At 45.9% G+C, this 24,051-nt stretch overlaps 1 protein-coding gene across 2 annotated transcripts in view; it reads left to right on the forward strand.

Moving 5' to 3' along the window:
• vav3b (vav 3 guanine nucleotide exchange factor b) overlaps nucleotides 1-22,915 on the forward strand; it is a 43,329-nt gene extending 20,414 nt beyond the window's left edge. Inside the window, exons 9-29 of one of the 2 annotated variants that reach the window (XM_048989093.1) lie at nucleotides 97-200; nucleotides 300-399; nucleotides 866-961; nucleotides 3,582-3,650; nucleotides 5,260-5,346; nucleotides 6,164-6,249; nucleotides 6,384-6,516; nucleotides 8,253-8,362; nucleotides 9,062-9,163; nucleotides 9,445-9,542; nucleotides 10,512-10,534; nucleotides 11,094-11,124; nucleotides 13,094-13,224; nucleotides 14,542-14,607; nucleotides 14,876-14,910; nucleotides 15,143-15,259; nucleotides 16,173-16,260; nucleotides 16,370-16,499; nucleotides 18,907-18,987; nucleotides 19,836-19,987; nucleotides 20,774-22,915. In XM_048989093.1, the coding sequence (XP_048845050.1) occupies nucleotides 97-200; nucleotides 300-399; nucleotides 866-961; nucleotides 3,582-3,650; nucleotides 5,260-5,346; nucleotides 6,164-6,249; nucleotides 6,384-6,516; nucleotides 8,253-8,362; nucleotides 9,062-9,163; nucleotides 9,445-9,542; nucleotides 10,512-10,534; nucleotides 11,094-11,124; nucleotides 13,094-13,224; nucleotides 14,542-14,607; nucleotides 14,876-14,910; nucleotides 15,143-15,259; nucleotides 16,173-16,260; nucleotides 16,370-16,499; nucleotides 18,907-18,987; nucleotides 19,836-19,987; nucleotides 20,774-20,812 (1,878 nt within the window). In that variant the 3' untranslated portion in view covers nucleotides 20,813-22,915. The remainder of the gene's footprint in view (nucleotides 1-96; nucleotides 201-299; nucleotides 400-865; nucleotides 962-3,581; nucleotides 3,651-5,259; nucleotides 5,347-6,163; nucleotides 6,250-6,383; nucleotides 6,517-8,252; nucleotides 8,363-9,061; nucleotides 9,164-9,444; nucleotides 9,543-10,511; nucleotides 10,535-11,093; nucleotides 11,125-13,093; nucleotides 13,225-14,541; nucleotides 14,608-14,875; nucleotides 14,911-15,142; nucleotides 15,260-16,172; nucleotides 16,261-16,369; nucleotides 16,500-18,906; nucleotides 18,988-19,835; nucleotides 19,988-20,773) is intronic. The other variant, XM_048989094.1, reaches the window with a different exon arrangement.
• Nucleotides 22,916-24,051: the final 1,136 nt, after the last annotated feature.

The raw sequence follows: 24,051 nt of genomic DNA on the forward strand, positions 1-24,051 counted from the left end.
TGTCATCCGCTTTTAAAGAGATTCACGTGGACCATGCAAGTAAAGGAGCTGCTTGCTGAAGGCCCTGACATGACATATATATTTTTTGTCACAAAGGACTTGGTCAAAGTGCACAAGAACCTTTTGAAGGACATCCAAGACTCTATCCTCAACAAGAACGCACAGAACCTTCACCAGATCTTCGTCAGCTACAAAGAGAAGTACACAGCATATCTTGGAATTAAAATGGTTTTCTTTTTTTATATATACTTTGAAATGAACTTTAATTGCTAATTCACTCTGTCAATCCCGCTCTATAGACTCCTCATTTACGGTGTGTACTGCAGCCAAGTAGAGACGGCCATCGCCATTCTGGATTGTATCTGCAAAGAGAAGGAGGATGTACGACTGAAGCTGGAGGTAAGAATCTCAAGCCATGTGTTACATTATCATGTGTTGCGTGCATTGTGTGAAAAGCCAAGGTTTTGTCCTCTGTTTATCCACTAAGACCGCAAGCTGTGCTGGCGAAAGTGAGCCAACATCGCCCTCTTGTGTTTGTTATTATCATTGCTGCTCAGAGACGCAGCTCATTTGGCTCAGCTTGTTTAATGTACGATGTATAAAATAAGCTTAGCTTGCACTCTTAAACTCAAGGACATATGCTCAGGATGAATGCTGTGCTTAGCTTGGGGCCTGGTATTTTTACATTCCCCTGTGGGTATACAACCTGATTATGAACTGCATAACTAGCATTTTTTAATGTATTTGTTACTTTTTTGAGTGTATACAGCCCTCAGAAAGCGAATGCTCTCCTCTGGACAGTCAGTCATTTACTGGCAGTGTTTCACCTCCCAGCTCTGAGTGACTTTAATGGGATTTGTCGTAGGAATGTTCAAAGAGGGCAAACAACGGAAAGTTCACACTAAGAGACCTCCTCGTCGTCCCCATGCAGCGAGTGCTGAAATACCATCTGCTTTTACAGGTGAGCGACAGAAGCGGGGGGGGGGGTTACCGTAAAGGGGGCGCAGATGGGGCCCTAAACACATTTGGAACATAAGTAGATTGATCTGGGTTAGGGGCTGAAAATGCTGTGCTTTCCGGGTGAGCTCACAGAACACTGCCTGGGTCTCCTTCAGGCTGTCCCAGGAAGCACCGGAACACACACACACACACACACACACACACACACACACACACACACACACACACACACACATGTTGGTGTACCTATCTAAATGGGGACCGTCCATTAATTTCTATGGGAAAAACCCTAATCCCAATCAGGACACCCTTAACCTCTACCCGGTCCTAACCTTAACCATAAGTAACCAATCAAAATACAAGACTTTTGGCATTTTTATTTTTTTGATTGCATTCACAGATTTTTTTATAAAACTGAGGTGAAATGAGGTGAAAGATTTCAGGTCTTACAAAACTTTGGGGACAAAGGACCAAATTGTGATCTATGCCAACCCACACACACACACACACACACATACATACAGGTCCAGTGGCAAATTTATGTTTACTTCAGTTATCTACTATATAAATATATATATATATGCAAAGTGACTTGGGGCTTCGGTTTATGTGTCCTCCCTGGGATTTGAACCCATGACCTTTGCAATAGCTATTACAGTGCTCTACTGGAAGTATAGGAGCTGTCTTCAGAGTAGAGTAAGCAAACCCCTGCAAATACAGTGAGAAGATACAGTTTGCAATATTAGAAACCTGATAATAATAATTATGTTAATGATGCTTTTATTGATCCCCATGGGGAAATTCTCTTTTCACCCACCCCGTCTTGCGCTCCATGACACATTTATAGGTGAGAGGAAGCTTGGCAGTGAAGGGCAGCTCCCTGCAGTGGCGCCCATGGAGCTGGGGGTTAAGGGCCTCGCTCAGGGCCACGGACATGTGGCTGTTCTGCTGAAGCTGGGCTTAAACCAGCAACCTTCTGATCACAGGACCAGAGGCTTAGCCTGCTGAGCCACATGCATAAGACCATAGTCCTGTGCTGCATTAAATATAACACACAGATTAAATCGCGTGTATATGTATGTGTGCAGTACCTCCCTCCTCATTGGGAGGTACAAGTGTATAGTTCAATGACAAATACTTCCACTAGGGGGCAGTAAAGTCCATTTTTTTTTACATTCACTGCGGCTTTGCAGATAAAAATGTTACCTGAACTGCTTGTGTTGCTACCTGGTAGCCGAGGTCAACTTCACAGGCTGCGATTTTGCTAAGTTTCCCCGTCCCAGTGACACGTAACATCATTCACTGGCTGGAATTTGTAACGGTGCTGGGCACAGTGCTTGATCATCACCGCTAAAGTTCATGGGGGGTGTTCCTGGCCCACGTGTCCATGTGGGCCCACTGGCCTGGTGGGGAGGGGGAGGTCGAGCCCGCACTGGTATCTGGGTCTGCTGAAGCTGGAGGAGCTGAATGCTCTTGTGTTTTTGTCACTGCATGTCCCAGTGTGTCCACTCTGTGGATTTCCTGTAGACCAGTGTATCTGTTTGTGTGTTTAACTGTGTGTGTGTGTGTGTGTGTGTGTTTATGTGTGTCACTGCCGACAGGCGGCCTTGAGCAACATCTCCGCATCTCGGCCTCTGTGGGGGTGGGGGAGGCAGTGAGCAGCACCTGGTGAGCTCAGTCTGTCAGGGCTGATAACTGCACCCAGAAGTGCCCGCCACTCTCAGCCCTCCCAACCCCCCAATCAGTGTAAGCTGATTCCCAGGGGCCCGGCCTCGCTCACTCGCTTGTGCAGGATTAGCGGCTGCTACCTGAGGCCTGTGTGCATGGTGGGCCTGGGTGCAGATAGCGCTGAAACCTCCTGAGTGTATCAGCGGGGAATCGGCTCAACTCCCCCTACACCGGGAGGTCCTACATGCTTCTCGGGTCTTTCACACACACACACAACTAAACAATATATATGTAAATAAATCTATACATGTGTGTGTATGTGTGTGTATACGAATATTGTCACTGTTGGATGAAATCACGCATGTCCACTTTGCCGATTATGACTTTTTCCTCCTCTGCCTGCTGATAGGGTTATGGGTTCAAGTTACTACCTGGCTACATGTCAGGCTGCGAGGAGGAGGAGAGTGGGGGTGAACATGCGGGGGCATCTTCCTCGTCGCTGCAGCCGGTTGCATATGAGTGTTAACCGGGACGCTTCCTCGCTAGTCTCCATTTCATCGGGTTGACGTACAGGACCGGCTTCCAGCTGTGTGATTTTACAGCCGTTAGATTCCGTGCTGAACTCTGTAATTACCCATCTTTGTTAATTTGTCCTACTAGCTTAGTTTGATTTTATAAATGCCATGTGGTAAAGGGGAGAAAGTGGATAGGGTTGCGGTGGGGGGGGGGGGGGGGCAGAAATATATGCACACTCAGTAATTAAAGCAGATTTCGCACTCGCCGATTTGCCTCAGCGCGAAGTCGCACGCCGGCTGCCCCCTCCCTGCCTTTGTTATGACAGACAGTGTCGGCGCGTTAGCCTGACGCGCTGGCTGCTAATTAGCTGCCGCTAATGGAACGGGGGAGCGTCGCCGACCGTGGGCCTGCCTCACCCTGCTCTTCTGATGAAACAGGAGCTGGTGAAGCACACGCCTGACACGACCAACAAGAACAATCTGCGGTTGGCCCTCGACGCCATGAAGGTAAGCGTCATGGCCGCAATCTTGCTACGCTCGCTACATTTCATTGTCTCTCAGAAGGACTGCGCTTTTATCAGGCAGGCAAGGTTCCCACCTGAATGGAAAGATGAAAAAAAGAGAGGAGAAACAATTTTGTTTGCTGCTGGCATTCCCGTTCTCCGTGCTGTAGCGGTACCATTTGTCCTCACAGCGAGGGCGACCAGATAATCCATGTCAACGAGGACACTGTGAGCTACTTCAGGTTTCGCAACTTACTGAAAGGCTCCTGCGCTCGGCTAAATAGTTCAGGTTCTCTTGTGCTCTGACTTGTTTGTTTCCGTGACTGAATGACTCATCCAGCTGTTTCACAGTAGTGACACATGCATGATTAAAGGAGACTGACCAATCGGCACGCAGCAAGAGCTCGGTGCTTAAGTGAGATTTAGGTTCTTTTAATTGAAATTAAATCTTATCCTAGCTCAAGGTATTCTGGATTTCCTGGTCACTCACTTTACATATTCGAGGGCCCCTGAATCTGCCAGGGTATCCATGCCGTACTGTGGCCCTATAAGCGCTGCTCGGTGCGTCAAGGCCAAACGAGCAAGCGATCAGCCGGATAACCGGATGGCACCGAAGGCCTTGCCGCGTGCTGTTGTCTCAGTTGTAAGTCTTTTAAAAAATCACGGAGAAGATGTGATTTTGCTGTTGAGTGGCACTAAGCAGAGCCTTAAACTTTCCTAATTGAAGCAAATCAGTTGGAGAGGAAACAGCGAATTATGCAGATGAGTATGATGACTCAATTTGGCATGATTATCCACTTAACTTTGATTGGGGGGTGTCAGGCTAATGCAGTTAGCTTCCGCTCAGAGCCTGAGCACTAAGAGGATAATAATCATGCCCTTCTGAGTGCTGATTGGCTCATCTTTCCTGAGGGGAATAAGTGCCACTTGTAGGAGTCATCTCCATCACTAAATGTGTCACCCAATGATCTCTCTATCTAGATCACACATAGACATATCTAAATGTGTCCAAGGTGCGTACTTAAGGTGATGTTTGTATCTTTGTATGATCTGTAAATGTGAAATCTTTGACATCCATAATTTGTGATGGTTCTTCTTCAAAACTTAGCATATTTTTCCCTATATCTTATTGGAACATTTCGGGTTCTAATGTTTCAAAGTATGAGGGTAGGGTTCTTCTTAGACGGGAGCAGGCACAGTCTTCTTAACCCATGGCGCCACCTTCTGGTCTACAGGAGACTTAAAAACTGGCTAATATTAACGTCATTAAAGTTAGCAGCTGCTATTGTCCAAAGCGACGTGCAACTGAGGCAAATAGCACATTGCAAACTTACTTGCTGTCATGGAGTCAACTAGGCGTAAGTGCAGCTAGGCTGAGCTTCCAATGAATGCCGAGGTGCAGATGTAGATAGTACTGGAGCAAGATACAGTACAACTTCCACCAATGCAAGAACCAAGACTATTTAAAGACCAGAAGTGCAACGTTAAATGCATTCAGGAAACGCAAGGAGGCATCAGGCTAGTAGAGAAACACTGCAAACAGGATAACTGGGTCGTGCTCCCAAATGGGACAGACACAGAATGTGACACTCTTATTTCCTGGGGGGGGGCAGGACCTGGCACAGTATGTCAACGAGGTGAAAAGGGACAATGAGACCTTGAGAGAGATCGACCAGTATCAGAACTCTATAGAGAACCTGGTAAGTGTCTTCATGCCGAAGTAAGTAAGTTTATGCAGAAGAACCGCTGTGATGTTCCAGTGGAGCATCATCTTAAATAATCCTCACGGATTATTTTTTTCATTATTGAGTTTCATAGTAATGAGCATTTCAGATTTTTGTAGATTGTTTATTTTACATTTTGCTGCAAATCCTTAGCTTTGGACAACGTTTGCCTTCGTCCCTCCATACAGACAAATTTCTCTGTTTCGTATTTTAGTTTGTATTTTAGGAGAAGGTAATTAGAAGATAATTCCTGCTTTCAAGGCAGGTCCCATGTTAAGCAAGGGAACAAAATGATTGGGCAATAGGGATTACCGAAAAAAAATATATATATCTATATATGTGTGTGTGTGTGTGTGTGTGTGTGTGTGTGTGTGTGTGTGTGTTTATTATTCCAAATCGGCCAAGGTCTCTTTAACAACACAAAATCAAAATCGGAGGCATTGAAAATTGTAGCACAGCAAACCCAAACACTACATATCCTATTAAACAGCGGTATTTTGTCCTTCCGTATGGCCTCCCGGGTGACCCTGCTTAAATCGTAAGGAAGCAATTAGTCCAGGCAGGGCCAGCTGGACTTGCTCAATTTGAGTTACCTGTAGGCCCAGAGCTAGTGATCAATTACCGGCGAGACAGCCTCTTCTCCAGCTTACAAAACATAAACAGAAATAAACAAGTATGCTGTAAAAGTAATTACGCAAAACAAAAGGGAGGGAAAAATATGAAAACAAGCAAGAAAACAGATGGACGTATGTGTAGTGTCATGTTGCAATATCACTTATTTATCTTGGCACAGAATCAACCCCTGAGGAATTTCGGACGACCCAAAGGTGATGGGGAGGTGCGGGTGGCCACAGTCGACAAACGCGCAAAGCAGGACAGGTGACATTGCTGTGCAGTGCTCCAGTAACACACCTGTCCCCATCGCACACACAGCGGAAAACCTGGAATCTCTGCCAAGTCCCGGTGGGGGAGGGGGAAGGCGGAGATATCTTATGCACTTTCTGTCTCCATAGGCATATCTTTCTGTTCGACGTCGCGGTGATCATCTGCAAGAGGCGGGGTGACAACTACGAAATGAAAGAGGTGATCGACCTCAACCACTTCAAAATTACCAACAACCCAACGACAGACAAGGAAAACAGGAAGGTCAGCGAATGGCAGAAGGGTGCCCCCTGCAGGCGGCTCCTCCCTCGCACCCTCACATTTATTATGTTGTCAGTCCGTCTATCGTATCCACTTTCCATCCATCTTTGAAGCCGTGGTCACATAAATCAGCAGTGCAGGAGATCTTAAAGCACTTCCAGTCCATTAACAATAAAACCGCAAACAAAAAGTGATTCACAAAACATACTTGAAAAGAAAAGTCCTTGAAGTATACAAATGATGAAATTGTTTTTTTCCACACCGTAGCCTAACCAGCATTTATCTTCTCACGCATCAGCCCTTTATAGTGACATAGATATTGCATTCACGTCCGTAAACAATAGCATATAATAATAAAACTTATGCAAGACATAAACACAGTTAAATGGCATGTATATGTGTGTGTGTGTGTGTGTGTGTTCTATATGCATTGTGTAGAATTCATAAATATTACAAAATCCCCTATGACAAAAATCGCTCGTTTCAATTTGATAGCTGCCACAAAGTTCAACATAAACAAACAAAAAAATACAATTCGGAGACCCTGCAGTGAAGATTAAGTTACATAATAGTAGGTAGTTTAATGGCCTTTACTGAAATTTTTTTTTCCCTCTACATGCCTCAGTTAGAGTTTCCTGAGTCCGAGGCCAAATTTTAAATAGCAGCTTTTCCAAAGAACTCTGCACCATTTTCCAAGCCGGCCAACACGGATCCTTGATAGACCGCTGTTCCGTAGAGGAAATTAGTTTCTTTCTGGCGTTCCCATCCGTGCTGGAACCCTGGCCGCAAAGGTGCTTTTGAGAGACTTGTTCAGGACACGCTGGTCCAGGAAGGAGACCACGGCTAATCGCACCGCCCAGCCCGCCGCCACCTCCCCATCCCTACTATCACGTCTCAGATTTTCTGAGATCCAACTGCTTTCCCGTCTGCCTTTCCCGACCATCGGAGACGGTGGGTGGTCGCCGAGCCTGGAAGAAGTGCCTGGACCTGACCGTAAACTGACTCATTAGTGGGGTCCACTGCAGTAAACGGAAATCCCTCCAACATCGTACGTTAAGAGGCGTCCTCACACGCTTGCTCTGCCCCAGCGGCGTGTGGAGACAAGATTAGGATCATATTCCCTCGGCGTTCCCGTTTGTGAGTCTGAACACGTCCCAGCATTAGGGGCTGAATTAGCCAAAGACTGGGAAACTGTTCAAGAGACTGGATTTAAGAAGCTGGACCGGTAACCAAGAAACTACAGGTTTCTGTTGCATTAAAGGCCCTACTGTTAGATTTGCAGATACGTCTTATGTCTTTTTTCCCCAAAAATTTCCTTAAGTTCGCCTCTCTCAGAATCTCAAAGTGACTGAATCTCAAAGTAACACTTTTTGAGGATCCTTCTATTGGTTTCACAAAGATCTTGATGAGGAAACAGTGACATTATTATTTCTGTTATTTCTGTTAGTCTACTCAGACTTCTCTTCATGAGAGGAACCAGAGATTTAATATCTTAAAATGGATAAAAAGAGAGATAAACTGGAACTGAAGAGAAAATTTCCAAAACTGACACATTTTCTAGAAAATTTCTGATGACTGGGTGAGTTTTGGAAATTGAAGGGAAATTCTTTGTTGAATCACGAGTACCGAGTGAGTTTTGACTCTCAGTACTGCCCTAACCCTAATCCTAACCCCAATCCTAATCCTAACCCCAACCTAACCTAAACCGTAACCTCTCTCTCTCTCTCCTCACACCGCAGTGGTCATACGGCTTCTACCTCACGCACAACCAGGGTCAGACCGGCTTTGAGTTCTTCTTCAAAACCAAGGAGATGAAGAAGAAGTGGCTGGAGCAGTTCGGCATGGCCATGTAAGTAACGCCACCCCCCCCCCCCCCCCCCCGGGCCCGTTTTTCAGGTCTGACCCACAGGTGGGGCTGCACACATCAGTACCTGTTCCGGTCGCGCTGGGCTGGGTCCTAGTTTTGCTGCAGAGAGCAGAACGTTTTCCCTCACCTGGGTAAATCCCTGCCTTCATTTATTTATTGCAGTTACTTGAGGGGTGCTGCAGTTTAGTAAGGCATTTTCTGATATTAAATAGCAATTATTTAGTCATTAAGTAATTAAACAGGCAGGGCAGTTACTTTGCAAGTTTGCTGAATGTATCAGTTTGGAGAAACTCTGGAAATTTCAGTCATTTGTGGCTTGATGTCCCAAATTTTGGTGTTTGGACTGAGAGATCGAAAATAAAGACAGACAAAGCCCGGGGATGTGAGCAAGGACTCAGAGATCTGCAGATGGCTCCGTTTTGACTCGGGGTCCCACGGGGGTGTTGTGGAGGAGCCGTGAACGCCTGCTGTTTTCCTGCCGTCTCTCACCTTCCCATCCTGCTCAGAAACGTGACGATCGCGACGGAACTTTCCCGCCGACGTGGATCGGCGTTTGACGCGGGAGAGCCTGTTTGTTTGGCTTTGCTTAGGGCTGGCTGGTGCTAGGGGGTGTTTGCATACTTCATTAGCCAAGGAGAAGGAGCCTTGTAAGATGGTTCCCTGTCAACCGTCCATCTCCAGGTCCAACATCCGGCCAGAGGACGCCACCAGTAACGCGCACGATTTCCGGATGCACACTTTTGAGAGAGCCACGTCCTGCAGCTCCTGTCAAATGCTGCTCAGGTGAGTCTCAAGCGTGGTAAGAATTCTAAATCAATGTCTTCTAAATGTTTTTGCCTGGAAGCTTCTCAGAGTTGTTTGCTAAGAAGAAAAAAAAAACGTGCTTCAGCACTTGGGAGAAGCCTGCAGGCTATTTAATTAGGTTGGTGAAAAAAGGCGTAGAAAATACTCTCACCTTGGGACCGTCAGTAAGCGACAGGCGATGGCGGGGGGAGGGGGGGGCAGCTCCAGTGTGGAAGTCAGAATCACATGACCTCCATGTCTACTGTGGGGTTCCTCTGCAGGGGGATCTTCAACCAGGGATACCTGTGTCCCAAATGTGGGGCAGGGGCCCACAAAGAGTGCCTGGGGAGGCTGGCTGGCTGCGGAAAGAGGGGCCAAGGTAAGCGTCTGCACCTCAGCCGCCATCACTGCCCCGCCGCGGACCTCATGGCATTCAGAAATCACTGTGAGCTTAACTCTGTGGGCAGTCAGTAGCTGCCGAGCACATGTGGGGTGGGGGCGAGATGCCCAGGGTGAGGGGGGAGAGGTTATTTTAAACATCTAGTATTAGGCAGTAAATATTTATTACTTGCATGACACTAATATTAGTGATTAAATATGAATTACATGCAGGACACGTAATGCGGGTGTCTCTTGAGTTGGCAGGAGGGAAGAGTGGATTTTGGGAAGGTATTGGGGAGTCAAACAAATCCAGGGACAGGATTTGAACCCACAGCCATGGAGGTGTGAAGCAATAGCACCTCTAGCTATATAAATAACATAATATATAAATAAACACGTGTCGTGTGGGAGGAGGCGTGTGGCTGTGCGGGGGTACGATATTGTGCTTAAGATCAGAAGGTCGCTGGTTCAAATCCCAGGACTGGTCAAGCGATAATCCCTGTCGGGCCCGTGAGCAAGGCCCTTAATCTTGCTTTCTCAAAAATGTTTATCACTTTGCTAAAAAGCATCTGCTAAATAAATAAAATGTCAGTGTTTATGGTGTCATGGAGCCGGCAGTGTCCTATTTCTGCGTGCGTGTCTTTAGTCGCTCACAGCGGCCATGCTCGTATATCGCTGCGGCCCGCCCCGCCTCCGGCGCAAGCCTCACACGCTTTCTCTCCGCGGGGAGCCGTCGGCCACTACATGCCGCCGTAGCCGCGTGAGCTTGGCTGCTGGGCACGGTGCCAGCAGCGAGGCAGGCCCTCCGCGGATGCCAAGGGGGAGGCGGAGAGGCGCTGAGCAGGTCCGTCCCGGGGAGGGCAGGACGACACAGGCGAGCAGCAGCTCTGCTCCTGCCAGACGTGCTCTTCTCAGTCGGCTGCACCTCTGCTCTTCTGACCCATGCCTGTTATTCAACCTATTTCAGATTTCGGATCCCATAAAGTCCAGGTAAGAAACACGCCACTACTCAGTAATATAAGAAATATACTTCAGCTATGCTAATCGGGCAGCCCTGATTGGGGGAGAAGGGGGGCGTAACTCGGGTCCTTAGTAACAAATAATAACAAGCGATTTGTTTGATGGAAATTTGAGCAAATGACGTTGTTGCTTTCCGACTCCCTTTAAAAGTTTTGCAGCTTTCAGTGAGGATTAACAATGCATTTTGCACTTAATGCACCTATTCAGCTTATCACAAAGGGTAATATATTTATTGAGATTTTGTCAGAAGACTTTCAGGACGTGTACTGAAGGCAACATTATTAATTTCTTCTTCTCTGTCTCGTGGCGCATGTAACTCCAGGCCACTGTGTGTATCTGTGTTAGCAAAGAAATATATCCTTTAATGATTTGTAATGTGTTTCTATTAGGCTGCAGTCCTGAGGGTATGAATCAGCTGCATGTGATGTACAGGGACTTAGCTGCTTGATGAATGAAGGGCAATTCATTAACTGCAATTGTGGATTGAGTAAATGATATTTGCGTTTTTTTTTTTTTTTTAATCCTGCAGAGGGGGACCGGTAGACGATCCGGAGACCCGGGTCAGTACCCGCCGAATGTGATCCTGCATCGACAGGCATATTAAGGGCTATTTATTTATTAACTGCTTGTTTAAATTTTTTTTACCCTTCCCGACCCCTTAAAATAGAAAAGCATAAACAGCCGTGGGGGGGGCTTAAATTACAGGAGTCACCCACCCTCTCATTTTCCGGGCCCCTGTCGAGGCACAGCTGACAATCCGCGGGTGCTCCGAGCTGCCTTTGTGCGTTTACCGAATTTGCTGGGGGGGCGAGGGGGGGGGCTCTGCCTGCAGTGCCTCACTGCGAATCGGACTGGAGGAGGACGGCCGTGTGGTTTAGCCCCGCCCCCTTTTAAAAACAATAGCGTCTGGTTCCAAAGTTTGGATGCAGAATGCCGTAGGCTACTTTCATCGAAAGAACGCGGTACTTTGCAGACGGTCCCTGCATGCAGAACCTGTTTCACTGCGGCAGCCTTTCCTGACCTCTCTGAGATACCTGAGAGGATGGGTTAAAGAATTCCTAATCATAGATTTGCATCGGCAGCGCCGGTGGCAATCTGGCGCACGTCCCTTTATGAGCTGATGATGTCGAGGGCTTTCATCTTCCAGTGTAACTCTTTACGACACCGTTATCTATGAAAATCTACACAAGGACAATTGATTTAAAACCCACTGTACGGCATGCCGTAACTTCCTATAGCTTTTATAAAAGGTTTTCTTTTCTCTTTTTTTTAAGCTGGGGTTTATTTACGAGGATTCTTGCTGTCGTATTTCACAGGGGAAATCACATGCTAGCGAGCGAAGCGCACCTAATAGAGCGATAACATCCTCACGTAGAGCCAGACGGCCACGCGGCCCCAATCCAGACGGAGTCAGCAGTTTTTGATGATGCACTTGCACACCCTTGCACGCAGATGTTACGGACACACACCCATTACCTGACTGACCCGTTTCATGTCCATCTGAGAGTGTTTTTTAATATTCGCCACATTCTCCTTAAACTCTGCCCTCCTTTAAATGAGGCTCTAAGTGATTAGCGCAGGTTGTGATGAGAGCAAGTCGCTTTTGGGCTGACTTACGCAAACACACAGTCAGAAATGCGGGCGGACTGGTTCAATTTGCCTCGTGATGGCTAAATTCATCATCTCTTCTGACTACCAGTTTCCCGCCATACCGGTTCTGCGGAATGATGCTGAGTGTTTACTTCTCTAGGTGTTTACCTCTCCTCCGATTGTTTACTACTTCTCAGTGCAGATTGCGTGACTGCGGAAAAGTACAGTGCTGTGAAGAGAAAAGTCCCCCATTTTAAATATGTATTATCACAAACATTTGCATAATTCCGGTCAGGCGTAGCTCCGATCGACTGGCACGTTATGCATTGGGAACTAAAATTTCCTGCTAATAACCGACAGCAAATATCACGTGTCAGGTAATCAAAAGGCTCTCTTAAGGACACGGAGGATGAGAGAGAAGAAAGTAACAGTTACGGTGGGATATGAACTGAACTTCACCTCTGCATGAGTCTCTCATACCCACCAAAATGGAAGGACGCTGCCTCTGTCCGTTCCTACATGATTTAAAAATCCTAAAGATCTTTATTTTTCCTCAGTTACACTTTTATTGTCATTGGAAGTTTTGTAAAATGACCAGCAAAAGCAAATTGCGAAATATTTCTGCTGCTAGTCGGAGGAGTGTTTTGGCCAGAACACATTTTCCAGGGTCACCTGCACTAGTTATTTTACATTTCCTTGATTCTCATATCGTGCTTTTTTATTTGCATTAAGCTGATTAATAAAAATCTTTCATAGTGATACCAGCTGTTAACACCAGACGTTTCCAGAACCTTCTCGAAACGTGAAGCCCTGTTGAGGCCCATGAAGGTGCTGCTCATGGCCTAGCAGAGGGGAGGGGGCAACGCTGACACACGGATTAGCTAGTGTTGGCTAGTCGTACATTAGCGAATAATGCTAACGCCCGTCGATGTCTCGCAGGTTTGCCAAAGATGCTTGTTACCCATGAGTACCACGGCGTCCCAAGTCCCTTGTGCGGCCCTCCGTTAAACATCCAGATCGGCGACATCGTGGAGCTTCTCTGTGCTGATATTCACAGCTCCTGGTGGCAGGTGAGGACCACTGACACCCTGACCACTGACACCCTGACCACTGACACCCTGACCACTGACACCCTGACCACTGACACCCTCTACCATTTAATGCGGCGCTAACGGAATTATCATTCCAGGATGATTCCCTGGTTTTTTTTTGTTTCTTTTTTTGGAATCGAGGAGGCCTGTGTCCACACGCCCTTTGAATAAACATTTTATTGGGGCAAAATGAAATTAAACTTGGCAGATTCCCAGTGGAAGACACAATTATGGAGTCAGCTTGGGGGTGATTCTGGCCTCTTGTGATCCAATCGCACCATCATGATTTTTGGAGATGGTATCTTTGAAATAATGATGTCATTCACATCTTTAATTTGATGCATAGCTTAATTTGGTGGAGCATTTAATTTAATGTTAAAAAAATGGCACGGCGCTTGTGTCCGACTCATCCGTTCCGCACCAGATGACGAAGTACCGGCGCTCCGTATGTTAATCCCGCTCAAAGCCCAGAGACGACTCCCGCTGTCCTGCTTCCAGCAAAGTGCAATCAATCTCTCTTATTTGATTTCATCTTTTGGCTGCCTTCTGTTTATGTTAACAGGGCATTATGTTCAATGCCTGTTGTGTCCGTGGTAGTAGCACACAGTATGTCTGAGAGCGCTGGCCGAATGGTGTTAAGGTAAATGCCTGGTGGACATTTGTGGGTTGGAATTAGGTTACGAGGGACGGACATTTTCCACTTAGTTGTGCTTAAGGAAGGAACATTAAGACTGCCAGGTCAAGTATAAAAATTCTGACCAGTGTGTATATTTGTGTTAGCAATAAAATCAGGGGAATTGGTTACTTTTCACGTGTCTTCATGACAATGCCACAGGGACTATGCCTGCACGAAGGGATAGGAAATTTCTTGGCAGTTTTTCATACAAATTTCCCTGTCTCCCTTTCTTAATTGAGACGCGTAACTGGTCATGGAAATAGTGCAAACAGGTTATTTTATAGACTCCCTGTCCTAAGTGTGATTGTTTTTTTATGCGCTCCTTCAAAGTAAAGGTCTGCTTTTTACGTGGTTGAAATTCAAAGGGCTGATCTATTTCACTAAAATGTAATTAGGTTGGATTCCCCCCCCCCCAAAAATGATTTCTGTCAGCCCAAACAGGAGGCTACTGTACTGCTCGGTTGTTAAACATTATTCATGAGTTTAATCCGAGGCTACTTGTTTTGATAGTTTTCAAATCCATCCGGTGGCTGGACATGAACGACATTGTGGATGTCATTGAAGTTTCACTCAGGTAGGGGCGCAAGACTAAATGTGATGTCATTTTTTGGTGTTTTCAGGGTAAGATACTGAGGACGGGAGAAAGTGGCTTTTTCCCAAGTAAGAACGTGAAGCCTTGTCCATGCGTAAGTACACACCGGAATTTGTCATGGCAGTCTCTGTGGAACTGATGTAGTGTATCAGTGAACACTGTGTGTGTTAACAAAAACACCAGTATTGATAGCCAGCAAGGAACCATGGCAACAGTAAACACTGTCAACAATGTCTAAGGTCGTGGGTGGCAAACCAAACTGCTATCTCCATGAAATTGTCGTAATGGATGCTGAATAAATAGCCTTCGTTAATGTTTTGTTTTTGTTCATAATGGTGCCTGTCTCCTTTTTCACGATGCAGGTCCCAAAACCGGTTGATTACTCTGCACAGCTCTGGTGAGTTTGTAGAGTAGCACCGTATTTGAGGTTATTTGACCTCATGGTTACTTCAACAGGAACACCGTACTGAAACATTTATTTGTTGATGGTTCGGGATGCGTTCTTTGCTCCACAGCACACAGCTGTAATTCAGATTTGAAGCACATTTGACTCCCTTAACGTAGTCTGGCTTGGTGTTGTGAAGATCCATCTCCTAAATGTGGCAAATGGTGTCTTATGCGTGGGTTAGGTTTGCAGGGGCGATGGAGAGACCCCAGGCTGAGGCAGAACTGATTGACAGGGGAAACAGCACGTACCTCGTGAGACATAGGAGCAAGGAGCAAAACGAGTATGCTATAAGCATCAAGTAAGTCCAACCGTTAATCAAGGAGGATCTCTTGAAAGATTTTCCTTTCATGTGTAGGAATTCAGCTCTTTTTGGCAAAGGCAATGCATTATCATTTAATGCCCCACGTCACTTGTCAACCACCTATGAGATACTCTGGTTCCTCTGGGTTCCTTTAGTGTTTGAGATCCTGCTTTGGTTACATGTGTCATGTTACCTGAGTCGATCACAGCCCACGCCCCCTGAATAGAGACGGGGCTCTTGAGGGTGAAAAGCCTGGTATCGAGAAGGGACCGAGTTCTCCTTGGGTCAAAAACAGACGTCTTAATTACTGTTAGTGTTGATGTGGCTTTGACTGGGGGTTTCAGTGTATTATTCTTCAATGCTGCATAATCCCTGAGAAACTCTTAATAACTTCCATGCTCCCAAACCATTTATCCTGTACAAGGACGCAGTGGCCTGGAACCTGCCCCAGGAAGGGCATGGAGCAGGGCACCCCCTGGATGGACTGCCAGCCTTTTGCAGGCCACACACATGATCACAATTTACTGATGCCGATTCACTTAACTGGAGAAATCCACAGTACCCAGAGGAAACCCAGACTCTAGTCACATGTAGACCCTGGGGCAGGAATGATGTCCTCGACCCTTATGGTGCAAGGTCCCAGTTCTGCCCCCTGAGCTAACTTGCCACCCATACCATTCAGATACAACCCTAGAACAAATACAGTCCAGTTAGGAATATATGCAGGAATAGACGTTTTTAATAGTATCTATTACACTTAACAGTAAAGCTTAACTTGTAGTCGTGCTTTGGGAGCGTGTGGCTAACCGTAACGATGTGTCCTGTAAACCCACGTGGGGTTTGGGGTGTCCTCATCAGCAAAACAAACTTCTAGAGCACTCCGCTCATTATTCATTGACTCCCCCCACAGATACAACAATGATGTGAAGCACATCAAGATCCTGAACAAGGACGGCTCGTTCTGCATCACGGAGAACAAGAAGTTCAAAAGCATATTAGTAAGTGAGCGTTTTATGTTCTGCCCGACCTGCTCTGCATGCTATCAAGACATGCCTGTCATAGCATAGGGGTTGGACCTGAACTCTCCTTATAAAATGCTACTACTAGGAGCTCATCGAGTACTACAAGCATCAATCCCTGAAGGAAGGCTTCCGGAGCCTCGACACCACGCTTCAGTTTCCATACCGGGAGCCGGAGAATAACATGAAGCTCGGAAGCCAGCGGCCCGGGAGCCGTGGTGAGTGTCACCCAGTGATGTCATCGCTTCCTGTGTCTAGAACATCAGTTCAATCCTACATCCCTACTCCGCTTGCTTCTGTCGCTCTTTCCTGCTTTTGTCATGCTATTGTCCCACTTCTGTTAGTGCAGATTCCCCAATCTGGTCCTCGGGGACTCACAGTTGTCACATGTTTTTGCTTCCTCTGAGCTCCCTACCAGACACTACACATTTTTGCTCCCTCCCAGCTTCCTCTAGGGAGCAAAACTGTGGACGGTCTGTGCAGGTCCCTGAAGACCAGAATGGGAAACATTCATTTTCCAAATGTCACGCTTCATTTTTCAAAACCAATCAATATACCCATAGCTCAATTATATATGTATTTAATAGTGTACGCTACCCTAACATATTTTTTATGCCGTGGATGGTGTAAGATATACTAAAATATTCTAGCATTGCTACAATTACAAATCAGGAACTTCTTACAAACGAATAGGCACAGTGATGTGATAGAAGGTTCCAGAGAAACGCATGTGAGGCTCACTGAGGAGAGGAAAGGGTTAAAGGCAATAAGTGTTCCATCGCTGTAGCTCCAGTCAAATGCTCTCCAGAGCTGGTTTGAGAGTTTATGATGTCCAGGTGAGATTACTCTGCGGTGCCACAGGTCACTGTGCGGGAAATGCGACGTGCCACCAGACTGGGCCCACAGTCCCACTGGAACAGCGAAATGCTGGCCTCATTTTGAAAAAGCCAGATTTCATTTTGCCTGTCTTAGGCAAACAAACAGGTGGGAAGATGGTAAATGAGGAAAACCCAAGAGGAACATGGGTTTTACGTGTTCAGTAGTGTTCCTTTCGGGTTACCACGCTGCTCCAGCCACCCCTCCCCCCCCTGCTTTTCAGGCTTGCGGGCTAATCTGTGTTTTCTCTTCTCTATGAGGAAACCATACATGTACTGGTTAGTAATGTGGGTCAGCTGAGAGGAAGTGGTGGGTCCTCTTAAATGCTCTCAGTTTTATGTAGTCGAGGTTCATTCAGGCGTGAGAGAGAGCAGGACGCACTTCTCTAGGACAGCAGTATGAAAGCCAATGTAATCTTGAATTTGCATGTATTTCAGATCTGAAGAGGTCAGACACTTTTTTTCCATACAGTAAAATGTGTGTAAAGATTATGCAGAATACTTTTAGCGGAAAGAAATATACACATAAAACATAAAAACATAAAATTCAAGGCATTCAATGATTATTTTATATTGTTAATATTTGAATAGTTATTTTGGATTATGTCTCATTTTTTAGCAAAATTTCTTTAGAAAAAGTAGGATCTTCTTGATGGATAATATACATTGACATAAACGGATAGGACAGGAGTTTATTTTGGGAGGTTGTGTGTCCTTGTAAGTACCTCTGTGTCACCTCTGCCGGAGACTTCCTGTAAGCCGTTTACATGTTTAGCGTAAGGAAGCACTTTGGCATTTATATAAACCTGTTCTCTCTGTCAGAGCTGAGCTAGTGTTTGGGAATAAATTTTCACTTGCAGTCGGGTAGCAGCCTGACGGAATGAAGCATGTGTGTGCGCCGTGAAAAGCCTGGCGGATTTTCTGCTGAGAAATGTTAAAAAAAGGGAAAAAAGTGAGGGTCGGTTATGAAATGGTGTTTAATCTGGGAAAAGATGGGCAAAGGCGCAGCAGAGGATGTAAAAATAAATTCTTAATTAGAGGTCTGGCTGCCTTCCGCGTCTGACGCCACCGGGCCAGTGCATGTTTCCTGTAGTCGCACTTAGCAGAGCTGTTAAGGAGCGACAGCCACCGACCTCCTTGTTTAGTGCCTCTGTATTTTGTGTAGTGCATTCTGGGACAGATTGTGGGACACATTGAAAGCTGTGGTTTATGCCTCATGTGCTGCCTTGTAAATGCCGTTAACAGACATGGTAGGTAATGTGGAGAAGGAGCAGTGTGGTTTACATACAGAGACTCAGAACATGTGAAATGTAATTAATTGAAAAAAAAAGGTCTAAGCGGCTGGTACATCCAAAACCCACTGGTTCTGGTCCAGTGGCCATATGCTCAAGTCCAGGGCCGGTTCTAGCCAATGTGGCGCCCGAGGTGAGCATAACTGCCGGCGCCCCCCTGTCTGAGGCACTGTGAAATCGACTGGCATGTTGGCACCCCCTCAGAAGATGGTACCTATGCCTTGACCAGCCCTCACTCAATTAATGACTTGACTGAGCTTTCAATAAAGTGAATCACATGAGACCTGGACTCCGAATCAGTAATATAAAACGTTATACCCATCCCTCTGCCCGCATCGTCATGTGTTGTTGCTCTTGTTGCATCAGTTGCTGTGTTACCAGTTTCTGGTGGTGAGACCCTCCCATTAACATTTTGTTTTTCTTCCTGATATTCTGCACCCTCCTCCCACAATCCCAAGATCCTTTGCTCTGTGGGCTGTCTTTAGTTCCTCCTGCTGACTCCAGCTTTGTTCTCTCTTCATCTGCTCCATTCTGGTCAGGTACAGGTACCGGTTTCTGTTCCTCTCCACCCCTCCCCCCCCCCCCCCCCCCCCCGAATCCAGGCCCCGGATCACAGGCTTCTTTGAAAGCCCCTCCCCCCTCGCCATATCTTGCCAGGCCACTCTGCCCGATTGCGCATGTCAAAGCAATCTCCGTGCAAGGCGATCTCACGGCGCCATATGCAGTCAATGAATGGATAGGTAAAGAGGAGCGGGCTGGGCGGGGTCGAGTCGGGTCGCGTTCCCGGTCATCGGAGCGCATACCTCTCCACCTCCCACATGGGAACCCAATGTATTCTTCCTGTGATCAAGTCAGTGCCCAAGCCCGGCATCAGATAGGAACCAATAAGAACCTACAAATGTTCGGCGGGGTTCATCCCGAAGCTCACACGATGAGCCCACACCTTGCTTTTTCCACAGCAGGCAAACATCTGAGGGTTATCCATCAGAGGCTTCTGTGCTTACTGTCGCTGACTTATTAGCCGACAGAAACCCACACATAAAACATTCATTTAGTAAAAGTCGCACTGTAAATCACAAAGACCATCTGCTTTTTCCTGGTAGATTCTGAAGATTTATAGGACTTGCGCTCTTAGTTGATTGTAAGGCTTCTAGTCCTCTGTCTTGTGCCCTCGTTTAGGCTCCAAGTGGTTAGCGAAAATGGGGGGGTGAGTAGAATAGGTGGTAGCAGACGTTCCCAGGTACCGCTTGACGCATCGTGAAAGACCTTTGCATGGAGATTGTTTGAGTACACATTGGGTTTTATCCGTTGTCTTTGTGTGTGTGCTGGAGAAAAAGATCTGGAGATCCTGTTAATGAATTATTCTGGTGCCGCTGTCCTATTCCAGTGCTGAATCCAAGGGTGATGGGCATAGCCATCGCCAGATATGACTACAGCGCCAGGGATATGCGGGAGCTGTCGCTGATGGAAGGTGACGTGGTGAAGATCTACAACAAGTTGGGCGCCAATGGCTGGTGGAAGGGCGAGGTGAACAGCAGGGTAAGTGTCGAGGGAGCCCAAAGAACCGTGGACTGCCAACGTAAAGATGTGTCCAGGGTTATGGGACCAACGCTTAGACTGACAGACCTACATCAGGCATCTGTTGGCCTTTTGCCTTTAACCCTCTGGGGTCTGGGGGTAGGGAGCACACTGACTGGGGCATGGTCACATGGTTCATTCAGTATCTTAACCTTAATTCATGGCAAGTAAATTATTTCTTATATATTTGTTGTGGCATTAAACTCATCTTAACCTTAGTGTACTTTGTAAATATGTCAGATTTATGTGAAGCTTGTAACTTGACATCAAAGTACAGACATTGCAAAATGCAGTTTGGAACACTTGTAGAAACATTATAAAAGGTACATAGTAAGCAATGGTGGCAGTTTGTTTTGATCCCAGACATCTGATCGCCAAAGTCTTGGCTACATGACGATGACTAAATGCAGATATTTAGAATGCGAATAGCGATCTTCAGGTGAGGGCACTACACACCCCCGATGCAGGTAAAACAAAGAAAGGTGACATGGTTTACTTTTCCGCCTATTTAACCTAATTTTGAAAACTTTAATACTTCCGACTGGACGTTTTAAGAAGACAGATTACGGATTTAATCAGCGTTTTTTTTTTCTTCATGTTTCTACAATAAGATTTCAGCGAGTTATGAACTGAAACACACGAGAAAGATACGCGGCATTGTCGACGACGCCGTCGACCCCAGAGGGTTAATTGCATGTCCGGGGACACGGTGAGGGCATGATGCTTATCATTGTGTTTGATTTGCAGATTGGCTGGTTTCCATCCACCTACGTGGAGGAGGAGTGACCAGGCTTGATGGGATGGGAACGGATTTGGGACAGGGTGCTGAACACATTACCTACCATGCCTCTGAGAAGAAGAGTAGCTGCAGGCAGTAAGGCCCTGCCCAAAAGCTCCACCAATGACTGCCTTCTGCCAGTCCGATGCATGCTGGGAATGTTTGGATGGCATACTCAGCTGCTTGGAGGCCCATAGTTCAGCATGGGTTCTTCCAGTTCCAGTGGAACTTCGATGCCTGTCCCCTGGAGAGACTACCGTATCCGAATCCCTTCCTTCCCACTCTCAGTGACACCTCCTCCCCACCCCCTCCCTCCCCAACAGACACGACTCTGATTGTGAGGCGAGAGAGAGAGAGAGAAGGCTTAGACTGTTACAGCCCATTTCACCTCAAAAACAAAACAAAGTTTTCACAAGCACTTGGCCACAGGACAATTTTGTCTTATTTATTTTGAATGAACAAGTAGGAAGAAAAAGGACACGACACTCAAATCATCCAGTTATAAAAAAGGGTAAAGAACATAGAGATGGTCATGCTCTATATCAGGATGAGCAATATTGAGAACTTGACAGTAGCATCATCTATAATCGGTCAGTTAACTACAGGATACAGAAGACAGCACTTATGTTGTTCATTATAATGTTTTTTTTATTGGATATTGATTGTATACAGGTAGGTCTATTCATCAACCAAAAGTAAAAATAATAATAAATGGCCACTGGTTGATGTAATCCAAGAGGCATATTTTAAAATGTTAAAAGCAACCAGAATTGCTGCAAACTGCTTGAAATGCCCCTTGTCATCAAATGATTAGGCTAGTTTTACAAAGCAAACGAATCGTTTTATTCTTATTCGAAATAACCGATGACGTGTAATAACTTACTTCCTATTGGTCGTCAGTTTTTAACACATCTGAAAACTGCAGAAATTGTCGGCGTCACCGAATAAGAGAATGACAGGTCACAGCAATGCGACATCGTCAGACTTGATATGCAAGCCTTCGTAGAAATACGCTCGTCCGATTCTGAACGTGTAGATTTTTTTGTGCAAAGAAAAACGGACTTGGTTTGAAACAGCCTTTACTCCGCTCACTACCTCTGTGCCCAACCTACCCATGCACCCTACTTATCTCACTTCTGACTGATGACTGTGCTGCCCCCCCCAGCTCAGGGGGCTAGTGGGTTGTGGCTTCTTTCCAGGCCCATCCCCCTACTTCAGGTAAGACCCTCCACCAGGGAAACCGCTGGTAGGTTAAACCCCGGGTGGGAGTTTGAGATCCAATATAAGACGACGACTGTCAATTGCGTGTCTCTCCCTCGGTAAACTGAGATGATTTTCTGTCGCGTGCCCATCTGCGATCACTCTAAAAACACTTTGCTAGTCGTCTCAATCTGCTTCCCTGATTGGCACAGGGTGTCAGAGATGTGGGTGGCTGTAACGCTTAGCGAGCTGTTGACACAGAACGAAACAGGCGCTGCACTGACATCCTCGTACGGCGGCGGTGTGGTTTTCTAACGTCGCCGTTTGCAGGGCACAGTGCCTGGAGCATAGAAATAATTAGGGCTTTCTGTTTGAGAGGAATCCCATTTGAGGTCATAGCAGTCTCCCCCTTATCCCATAAAGAGCAGGATTATGTTGCAAAATGCTTGTTGTAGATGGAATATTTACAGATTATCTCAGTTAAACGAGCCAAGCGGATTAAATGTACTAGATTTAAAAAGCACCAAAAAAACAAGACATTGTTTACAGTGAAATATGCATTTAATGTTGTTCTTATCCTTTTACTGTGTACAAGTAGAGAGTGTTGGTTTTGTTTCTTCAAACTGTTGTTTTTTTTTGTTGACAACTTTGTACCACTGATGCAGGAATTTAACTTGTACTGTCACTCATGTGATTAATCCAAAAACCGTACAGGACTCCCAGCTACTGAATTTTACTGAGAACTACACATGAGACGTAAATGGGGTCCTGAGGCACTTTGAAACATATGTGATGATACCTGTTTTACTTTGATATTTGTGTTTTTATGCATAATGTGACAGATGTACATACCCTGTACATAGTCCTAGTTCTTTTTTTTACGTTGAATAAATGTTTTGATGAATTATTAATGGCATGAAAGGTTGATTTTTAGTTGTGCATGAAGAACTGAGCCCAGAACAACATGATGCAGGTCACCTGACATGAGAGAGAATCATGGAGAAAACACCAGAAAGTAATATTTGGGTCCTGCATCTCAAAGTTTACTGTATAAGACAGGCATGTATGTTTGTATGTATGGATGGATGGATGGATGGATGGATGGATGGATGGGTGGGTGGATGGGTGGGTGGATTGATAAAGAAATAAATATACATTTGGCTAAGCATTAAATTAGTTATTGCCCTATGGGGCTAAATCAAAGCCTTTGTAGAAAATAAAATAAAGATCTCCAGAATTTATCCGATTTGTGATTCAAATGGTGAGTCAGTCCTCACATACTGTTTAAACAGACTGGCATTAATGCACTTTGGAAAACAGTTTGGAAATTGTGCTGTTTGTTCCTGGAATGCAACCCGGTTCAATCCAGCACGATCCAAGAGTTAGAGTTTAGTTCGCAAATCTTCTTAATTGTCATGAATGCCAGCAGTTATGTTTTTAATCATCTTGAAATCCAAAATATTGTGCTTCTCGCTGGTTCTGGTGCCAGTAGATCTGGTTTCTCGTTTAGAAGAGAGGGTGGCACCTTCCACTATTACTGAAGTCGCAGTTCAGCACAGTGACCACTAGATGCCAGTAGGAAAGTTTGAGCGGCACGTCTGCGCCAGTTGCGTTTCCTGCCAGCGGATCTCGGAGGGCGTCGTGCCCAACCTACTCAACGAAGAGTAGAATTAACTTACACAGCCTCAAAAATGATCTTGGCTGGTAATGTTCTAATGCCTTTGGTGGATGCCCATCTGGTCGGCGTCTAAGAATAATAAATATTTCAGTCCACTCTGTGAAGACATAGAGACAGATTGTAAAATCTTTCCATTAGAGGAAGACGCCAAAAGGCACCACGTTAGCGTCAGATAGCTAGACTTCGTTAGCACCTCCAATTAGAGGTGTCTTTCTCTGCTTTTTCCCCTCCCTCTCTTTTTTGATAATTATCCCCAGTGGGTAATCTCTCTCTCTTTTTTTCCCTCTTCTTGTTCTTCTTATAGGTCACTGCTCAGTCTGTGTGTATCCTAAGCAGTTTTTTTTTGGTTTCGGCTCACAGAAGGGGGCG

Source organism: Brienomyrus brachyistius, chromosome 21 (genome assembly GCF_023856365.1).
Source record: "Brienomyrus brachyistius isolate T26 chromosome 21, BBRACH_0.4, whole genome shotgun sequence".
NCBI lineage: Eukaryota > Metazoa > Chordata > Actinopteri > Osteoglossiformes > Mormyridae > Brienomyrus > Brienomyrus brachyistius.